The sequence below is a fragment of the Pygoscelis adeliae genome, unplaced genomic scaffold, assembly GCF_000699105.1.
Source record: "Pygoscelis adeliae isolate BGI_AS28 unplaced genomic scaffold, ASM69910v1 Scaffold85, whole genome shotgun sequence".
In the NCBI taxonomy this organism is placed as follows: Eukaryota; Metazoa; Chordata; class Aves; order Sphenisciformes; family Spheniscidae; genus Pygoscelis; species Pygoscelis adeliae.
In genome coordinates, this window is record NW_008824900.1 from 8,256,709 (window position 1) to 8,266,249 (window position 9,541).

Sequence of the window (9,541 nt, forward strand, 5' to 3'; positions counted from 1 at the left end):
CGGCCCGGGCTGTCACCCCGCTGTGCGGGGCCGAGGCGGCATCGCCCCGCGCCGCCCTGACCCCGCGGTGCTTTCGTCTAGGCCATGGCGAAGGCTCTCTGCGTGAACGGGTACAAAAGGCCCGCCGGAGCCGGTGAGGACGCGGGGGGACGGCAGGCAGCTCGGAAGAGGAGGAGGGCGGATGGCGGCGGCCGGGGCCCTGAGGTGAGCAGCAGAGCGCGCCCGGCGCCGGGGTGCTGGGAGGGAGACGCCGCAGGCCTGTGGCCGTGTGGTATTTCTCTCCTACAGCCACCTTTTTGGTAGGTTTATTGCATCACGCGTTGGGATGCTGGAAACTCAGCAAAATACGTGTTTTACTGGCAGTCTAGCGAGACGGTTGGCTAAAGATAATAGTTACAGTTAATGGCTTAGTTTCTGCTCTGAGAAATGTGGAAATGAACTCGTTTTGAGTGTTAGGCATTTACATTTAAGGAATTTTGTCAAAAAATAAATACACTCTCCAGTATCATTTTTTCCTAAGCAAAGTAGATCTTGAAAGGAGCGTTGTGTCTGCTCAGCGCATTCACACCTGAAGGATGGAGATCAACCCAAAATTTCAACCTTGTGGTAACACCTTGCTCACCCAGGTTACGACTTACTTGGTGCCCAGTAGGGGACAAGAGTAAGCGTGTCTGACCTGTGAGGTCAGTCATATTTGTACCTCATTAGAGACTGAAATTCCTGTGGTTGGCAGGTGGCCTTTGCTTGGTGAAATGAAACTTCTGCTGTTTGGTTGGAGTTTTTTTGCAAAGCTCTAATTAGGCTGTATTGAAAACAATGGTGTCATTACTTATTTGTCTAACTTGGCATGAGAGATGAGGGACTAGCAGTTACACCACCCTGTGTTATTATTACCAGATGATTCTTAACCACTCGAACCTCAAAGGTTGTCACCTTTGTTTAGCTTTCTTACCCAGTGACAAATGGCTTTAAAAGTGCACCAGCTCAATCCCACGTGGGCAGGCTCTGTCAAAACTAATGAGCGCAAGGCTTGTTAGCATGGTGGGGAAAACACAACTTCTGGTAGTTGTTTATCCTGTGGGATTTGATATTCTGCAGTGTCCTATGGTCTTTTTTCTTTTCCCCTGTATGCCTTTTCATCACATTCCGTGACGTCTTTTCATCACATATCTTTAAAATTTTTACTTCCAATGGAGCTCCATTGGAACAGGCCATATGGTCAGTGGAGTTCTCCAAAATCGTACATTTACTTGCCAGTTAGCTTTTAGGAGAATTGGTGCGTTTAGGCTTAAAGAACTGTTGTGTTGAACTGTGTGGTACACTCCATCTCATCTGCTCAATGCTTTCTTCCTGCAGTTTCCTTGGATTTTACTGAAACATTTTTTTTCCTGCAGGGGTCAGCAAACCCATCTGCCAAAACAGATCATGTAATGTAAATGAAGTAAATGGGTTTCAGCAAAACCTTACATGAAGTGGCTACATATAACACCCAAAGCTCTACAGCAGCAAGTGGGTGAATGGATTGAGAGAGCAGAACATTGTGTTTGCAAATCGAATAACTTTAAGTCTCCTTACTACATATATCTACTTACATTAATCTTTATTAAATAAATCTTTGAAGTTAGAGTACCTGGGTTACTGAAATATTGATAGTAAATTTAATATCACATAGTGATCTGAAAGGAAAGTTTTGCCTGTAATGAGTGGAAGAGTTATTTTAAATGTAGTTGATTGTATCCAAGTAGTAAATAGTTTCCTTTTACCATATAATTCACTTGGTTTTCCATGAACTTGTGTGATTACATAAAACCTTTCTTTACTAGCCTTTTCCTTTTTACAGGAAAAGTCATCTCGCTTGTCAGCAGCTTTATTTGGTGAGGACTGCGAAATCAGCCATGACCAGCTGTATGAGTTGTTAAAGTATGCAGCTTTGGGAAAATGCCACAATGCAACACAACCCAGGTATAACACATTCATATTCAGGAATCAACCCTGTCTTGTGTCCTCAGTGAAAGCGTGCCTAAAGGCATATTGGCCATGCTGGTTTTGGAATCCTTGCAACGCAGTTACCATAATGACAGCCTGTATTATGTAGATACAGTTGTTGTTAGACTTGGCCAGAATTCCTCTTCTGACAAAAATTCTACCATTTCATAGTTTTGTGTCATGCAGGTATCAAAACCTAAACAATTTTGTGGAACAGAAGAAGCTTTGCCCACTGAGAAACAAAATACCATGTTAAAAATATTAACAACACAAAAAATATGAACAGGTTTCCTGTCAGATATAATTGAAACAGAGTGTTGTGGAGTGTTTTGGGAAAAATATTTTCATCACTTTGCCCTTTTTCAGGGCAACTTCTCAGCAATGGAGGGGAAAGACTGAGGAGGGCATATAGCCTCAGACGGCAAAAATATGGTGAAAGTAATGAATCTTGATATTAAACTCAAGGCAAAAATGATCCCATTTTAGATTTTTAGTGGTGAACAGAAATGATATTGTGAAACTTTTTTTGATGCAGTAATTCACTAGACTGCATCACTACAGCTGAAGTTACTTGTGTATTCACATTCTGATGCATATAAACGAGGTATAAATGTCTTTAAATGGTGCTGCAGCAGAATTTTGCTATAACTCATTCTTTCTCTGTCTCGCATATTATGTTGCTTCCAGGAATACGTGGCTGTTTGAGATAAGCTATAAAGCCTCTTCTCATTGAAGTCATTTGGCACTTTGCCATTCACTGACTTAAAAGCTGGGCTGGTTCCAAGTTTGTTTTTAAGAGTACTTGATAGTTGTTTTGCTTTGATTTTTTTTTTTTTTTTTAACTGCAGCTGGTGCCGTATTTATCACCAAAGCCACCTGGCTGGGGTTGTGGTTATTGTTCTACACGAAATGAGCCAACTCCATTTCTACAAATTCTATTTGCAGTTCAAACACCTCAGAAGAGTGTTCCGACATGTAAGTCCCCAAACTGTATTGCTGTCTTCTAAACTTCCAGTCCTGAAACCATGTCCCAAGGATTAATCACTGCAGTGAAATTACTGCCTTTTCCAATAGGAAGTGGCCATCTTTGACTCTCAAAGCAAGCTAATGAGAGGACCTATTTGTAGCCGTTGTCAGCTCAGAACAAAGGCCAAGGCTTTGATATTAGAAACAGGTTTTCAAGACTTACGTCTTTGAAGCCTTACGTCTTTGAAGCCTTACCAGGTGAAACGTGTATCGATGTTTCAGTCCTCTGACTGTGCTTGTCAGAGTCCCTATTATGCTTCCCGCATCTTCAGGATATCAATGAGATTAAAAATATCTCGGTTAATTTGGAATTTACTCTGAGTGAGTGAGGAGACTCTCAGTAGAGTTATGCTACTCACACTGGTTGAAAAATCTCACTTTTACTATTTGCACTTTATGTCAAGTTTCTCCCATTTCCCAAAAAGATTATTAAAAGAATGATTTTAATTTTCTGAGTTACAAGCAAGATTTTTGAAGGAAGAAAGAAAGAAGCACTTAGATTCAGACTTCTAGAGAATTCTCCCTGAACTGCAGCAAATGCAAATCACAACTTAACTGGAAAGTCTGGAACTTGCTTTAGTTTCTATCAAAGAAAATCTTGAGATTTGCCTTCTTGATCATATCAGGCAAGGCAAATCTGTCCCTTAGTACAAAGAATCCTATATCGTCTGTCATTAAAACAGGTTTGCTTTGTGTTGGGTTTTGTTTCTTCCTTGAGAAAACACCAAACATATTTCCACTACTTCTTTATCCATCCTCCTCTAAATTTGGCTGTTTTGGGGATCAAACATCTCATTTGCTTGATATTTCTGCTTCTGTTTCAAAGTCTCTAACACATCTCTTTTTCCAGAGGTTCACATTAACACCTTCCGCCAACTTCCTAGCCAGCCTGTATGGAGAAGGAGCAAACCTGAAACCTCAAAACACTGCACAAGGTATCTTGCTTGGTTTTGCATCATCTCTTTCAACCACAGTGATTCACTTTCAACAGTAATTTATGACTTCGCATCCTGTGCAATCCCAGCGTGCTGCTACGGTAAACTTGTTTACAAAGGAGAACATAAATGTCTTAAACCATGAGACTAGTTACCCTAACTAGTTTGGTAACTCTCTGTTGGGCTTATTGTCACAAGTAAATGCAAAAAGCAGAGAGAAAGTTTTTAACATGTTTAATCCAAAATTCTGACGCTTCATTACCCATTTTGTGGTTATTTTATTCTAAGATGTATCTAATAAAAGATACAGAGATACAAATTAGATTCAAGCTAAGTAGTTACTCATTTCTTCTTAGTTTTCTTTGTTATACTGAGCAGCAAATCAAGGTAAAGAACGGGTGTGTTGACGACTGATTTCCTATTTTTACACTCTTTATAGAGGTGATTGTAATCCAACAGGCTTGTACAAAACCTGCAAGAGACTACAATGCGAACTTCACTGAAATTGTTAGAAGTGTAACAAAGAATCTTGAATTCAAGTCCTAAATGGGAGAATGAACAGCTGTTACTTTCAATGTATTGACACAGTCCTCTAGCATCCTGACTGTAAATCTACTGCACAGTCACAGATCTGAGATGTCAGGTATATTTTTCTTTTAAGTGCGATCTGCAGAGAATCACCTATGGGATAATTTAACTTTATACAGCTGTGGATTCTGGTGTCAGTTCAGTGCTTGCTTCTTTGTGAGCCACACTTAGAGCACATTTTCTCCTGATAATATTACGGGAAAGAATTTCACAGAGAAGATGATAGACAGAAAAAAAAAGATAACTTCTTTTACAGCTTACATGAAGTAACAGATGATTGTGTTGTCATGCTTACGACGCAAGTTTGTCTCTATTTCTGAAAGGAATGTGAGACAGAGACTTGTGATGTGACTTGCTTCTGAATCAGCCAGCAGTGTCAGTAGCTGAACTGGGAAAAGATTCAAGTATCCTGAATATCAAGTATATATTTTTTATATATATGTATAGTATATACACTATATGCATTATATATCATATTGTGTATATATAATTATGTATATATAATATATATAGTGTGTGTGTATATATACACACAGTAAATGAGATATAAACTGGAGATATATATATATATATATAAAAAAACTGGAGAGAGAGATAAAAATAAACAGGAGATAGATAGATAGACAGACAGACTATCTATCTGTCTGTCTATCTGTCTGTCTGTCTATCTATCTATCTATATCTCCAGTTTATTGTTCCAGGTAGCGTTTTCCTTTGAAATGGTGTAGCCTTTTAGTGTGTATACTAATGCAGAAAACTGACTGCAAGTAGGGAGTGCTATCTGAGCTTGACAGATGCTCCTGTATTTTACAGGTTTGACTTCCACTAGCAGTGAATGTATTCCTAAAAGCTCAGACCTGCAATGTGATCCCATCATTCGGAAATACGGAGAAAAAAAACGAGGCCTTACTAGCTATACTCTAACTTTAGAAGAGCAGAAAAAAAATGATTATCCCATAAAAGGTCAGTTTTTGAGGGCTTTTGTGTGGTTGTTTTGTTGTTGTTTCTTTTAATTTTGACAGTTAGTGATATGTTTGGTCATATAAGATATGTGATGAGTTTTAGAAGAGGGAAGTCTGTTTCTTATTCATGGGTATCTTTTCATTCTAGGCTCCCCTGGATGTAAGGGCTATATATATACAGAGTGTGATCAGCAGAGGACGGACAGCAGCCCCCTCTTTGGTCTGGATTGTGAAATGGTAAAAATGAATGTGTGTGGCCTTACAAAATACAGTTAAGCAACCAAACTCCTACCAGCTATTCCAAAGTGAGCCAAGCACCCTGTGTATTTGCTAAACCACTTCTGATATATTAATATCTGCTGCCCGTCCCTTCATGGATGGTACAGTGCTAATGCAGCCATGGGAAGGACTCGGGAAGTGGTTCGGGCAACAAGACAGAAATATTATCTTGAGCAGTGCAGCAGAGAGCTCAGCTCCGTTCTGCGTTGGCTGTCAGAGCAGCAGCAGCTGGATCTGCCAGGCCCATCAGCAATGCTGCAGTTACCCCTGAGACTGCTGTGGAATTCCTCCTCCCAGCCTTCCCCAAGGTTTGGGAAAGGAAAGATACTTTCTTATCAAACATCTTTCCTTTAGCCATCACAGTTGTTCTGGCAGCATGCTGGGGTCAAGATTCCTCCTTTAGCACAGTTTTGACCTTGCAGAGATGCCTGTTTGGCACCAGCATTGAGTAACTAACGATACAACCTGGGCTCTGCTTTTAAGTTGTACAGCTTCTCTGGTGAAGATGCTCTGACTGACAGCTCTGCAGTGCAGAGCACAGACTGATTCTGTGAAATCAGCACTTCTTTATAATGATTTTCTTTGTGTTGTGCTTGCATGTGTGTTTGCTGTGCTTATGGTGGGCATTTAACAATTAAAATGAAGCATGCTACAGTATAAAACTGTAGCTATGAGTGGTAGGTCTCTTAAGTTGAGTAACTCCTTAGTAGTGATGCTGGCTGCAGCCAAAGCAGATGTTAGCTAAGGTTTTTGAGGGGCAGCGTCATGCTGATTCAACAACTGCCTCTGCTGCTTCCTGACAGTGCCTGACTGCAAAAGGGAACGAAGTCACTCGTGTCTCTCTGGTGGATGCACAGGGTCAATGCCTCTTGAATGAACTAGTCAAACCTGAAACCACAGTAGTGAACTACCGCACCAGGTGACTTGCACATAAGTTTCTTATCTCTTCATCTTTAAGAGCTGCAACCCTTTCAAATTAAACCTGTTACACAGGAAGGCTTTGGTTTGCACAGATGTCTACTGCATTTTACTCAGTGTTAAGAATAGAGTTCTTGCTGTGCGATTAGAATAACCGACATTATGTATACACTGTCTGCTACATAGTGCCCATATGGCTAGGCAGAAGCATTATCTTTCTGCAGTGTTCTAGGAAAAGTTCTGTTACAGATTAATGATACACAGTACAAGTTACTCTTTACTGCTGGCTATAAAATAGGATACAGGGTAAGAGTACAGGATTCCAGTCTGTGTCTCTCTGCTCCATAGCTAAGTTTGCTCATCTGTAAAAAATGAATAGAGCAGCTTATCAGCTTTCACACACCTCTGGGGCTGGGCTCAGGATTATAACAAAAGCAGGCAAAACTCAAGCCTTGTCTTCTCCAAAATTTTGCCCAGCTTTATCCGGGAGGTGATGTGCCAATCCCTTCAGGTTACTTGGAAGCATCTTCTTCCACCATCAGTCTTGCAGTATTTCCTTACCTGTGCTATCTGATGCTAAGAACTGCATCACTTAAGAATAAGTTATACTTGAGACTCGAGATGATAAACTTTTGAAACAGATGTGGTAGCGCTCATAGCAGTTTAATATACCTGCAGTATATCCTCTTATGTTGGAACAGAAAGCAGGAAATAGCGTTCTGTCATTAGTTCCACTGAGTTCATATCTTACCTGCCTTGCTTGTAATATTCAGTAGGCGCTGTTGCTAATGTGTTGCTTTTACCTCATCCAACTTTTGTTTTGAAGATTCTCAGGAATCACAAAGAAAATGCTGCTTCCAGTGAAAACAAGACTGCCAGACATCCAAACCAGGCTAAAGAAAATGCTTCCCCATGATGCAGTATTGGTGGGTCATTCTCTAAATGCTGATCTTCAGGCTTTGGAAGTGAGTATGTCTTTAAGAGTATTTTTCCCAGTCCTGTGATACTCAGTTCAGCCCTGGAAACTCTAAACAATTCCTCTTTCTATTAGTGAACACTTGTTAATTGCTTTTTATTATGAATAGCCTTATGTCTGTAAGGATTTAAAAGAGAAAGACTCTCCTTACATCTATAAAACTTGCAAGGGGCTGTTCAGAACCCAAAAGGAAAGGAGGAGTCTGTCCAGACATAGATACAGTTGCAACAGAAGCTTTACCTCTTGCTTCAGCTTTTGATGATAGCTCTGTCACAGGAAGAACTGAAGTCCTTCCTATATTTAATTTAACCAACCTAAAATGCTTGAATCATAATTAATCTTTCTAACCCAATCTAGATCTTCCCAATAGAGTGTTAAAAGGAGAGTTAGGCTTGTTTCATTATTCCCGTCTGCTCTCTTGTTGTGGACCAGTTATCTCAGTGGGAAACTGGCAACTGAAATGAGAAGGCAGAGGCACAGATAACAATGGAGTTATTGCCCAATTCTATGAGACTGCTGTTCTTAAATTAAACTGGTGATGTTTTCTCTCCTCCAGATGATCCACCCCAGTGTTATTGATACTTCATTGCTTTTTGCCAGAAATGAAGGTCGAAGATTTAAGCTAAAATTTCTAGCCAAAGCTGTTTTAGGGTAAGATTATTACTATATTGTCATGGGAAATACTAGAAACTGTCATGGGGAGTCATAGGGTCTTGCTCTTCTACTAGTAGCATCAGAATTATTATTTTTTTCATTAAAATTCAGAAGAAAGGAGCAGGCTGTGCAAATAGACATGGTAAAGAAGAATTTACTGCCTGCTTGAAACATCAGGCAGCATAATAAATTGGCTTGTCTTTGAGCAAGCTGGGACGCTGTGACCCAACCAGATCTGAGTCCTCGCAAAACTAGCTTTTCTGCAGGTCTGTAGCAGTACCAGTCTATTGAATTGTAGAGCAACAAAGACACTCTGGCTCACATAAATAAGATCTGTTGCAGTTAGCAAGAAAGAAAGGCTAATGTATGAAAGTATGATTTACTGACTTAAGTAAGTATACATACATACTCAGTGTACTAGCTACCACTGGATACTATGTCATAGCGATGTGGTTCTCACCATTCACATAGTGAATATTACATTGGCCCTGCAGCACCAAACCTCGCTGAGTTGGAGGTTGCTTCCCTGTCTGTGTGCAAATTGTGAGTTGGGTCATTGGTCAAGGAAGAAGTAAAATTAAAAATAGTCATGCATCAGAGTACCAAGTATCAGCACTGCTTCTGTCAAACCTGGTAAACAGTGTTTTGCTCAACATTGCAAAAACATTTCTTGCAGTAACTTTTGGGAATATTTCACAAGAATGCTGCTGCACACTGAAATCCTTTTTGGAGAGGGGAAAGCTATTTTGCCTGAAAAGGACCCAGTTTAGAAAAGACAGGATGTTGATCAGTGTGGAAAAACAGATAACCTGTCTGTACACCTAATTTTGATGCCCTAGGAAGGAGATTCAGTGTGAACAGAAGCTTGGGCATGATCCTGCGGAAGATGCTAGAGCTGCATTGGAATTAGCTCAATTCTTTATTGAGCAAGGACCAGCAAAGGTAGCTATATCTAATTAAAGATTTCTGTCCTTAATCGCAGAATGTACAAGTTGTGCTTATGAAGGAAAAAAAAAAAAAAATCCTGCCCATCCTCTTGCTGATTTAAAAGAGAAAATGGAGCTGTGATAGAGGCCTCAATTTTGACAGCTTGTTACTTTCAGCATATATCCAGGCATCTTAATAACCTGGAGCATTACCAGTCTTTCAGTACTCAAACACTGACGTGAATCAGCATTGCTGCTGATCCTGAAGAGGGGCATTGGGTAAAGAAGGAT

The 9,541-nt window shown here is 40.2% G+C and overlaps 2 protein-coding genes across 2 annotated transcripts in view; one reads left to right on the top strand and one right to left on the bottom strand.

The window, feature by feature from the left end:
- Nucleotides 1-42, bottom strand: part of ERI2 (ERI1 exoribonuclease family member 2) — a 5,745-nt gene extending 5,703 nt beyond the window's left edge. Inside the window, exon 1 of the mRNA XM_009324834.1 lies at nt 27-42. Coding sequence (XP_009323109.1) covers nt 27-42 — 16 coding nt within the window. The remainder of the gene's footprint in view (nt 1-26) is intronic.
- A 91-nt stretch (nt 43-133) lies between these two features.
- Nucleotides 134-9,541, top strand: part of LOC103917599 (putative RNA exonuclease NEF-sp) — a 15,732-nt gene continuing 6,324 nt past the window's right edge. The window contains exons 1-10 of the mRNA XM_009324787.1: nt 134-204; nt 1,841-1,962; nt 2,835-2,961; nt 3,863-3,947; nt 5,349-5,498; nt 5,646-5,734; nt 6,580-6,695; nt 7,521-7,659; nt 8,227-8,321; nt 9,164-9,266. Coding sequence (XP_009323062.1) covers nt 2,896-2,961; nt 3,863-3,947; nt 5,349-5,498; nt 5,646-5,734; nt 6,580-6,695; nt 7,521-7,659; nt 8,227-8,321; nt 9,164-9,266 — 843 coding nt within the window. The 5' untranslated portion in view covers nt 134-204; nt 1,841-1,962; nt 2,835-2,895. The remainder of the gene's footprint in view (nt 205-1,840; nt 1,963-2,834; nt 2,962-3,862; nt 3,948-5,348; nt 5,499-5,645; nt 5,735-6,579; nt 6,696-7,520; nt 7,660-8,226; nt 8,322-9,163; nt 9,267-9,541) is intronic.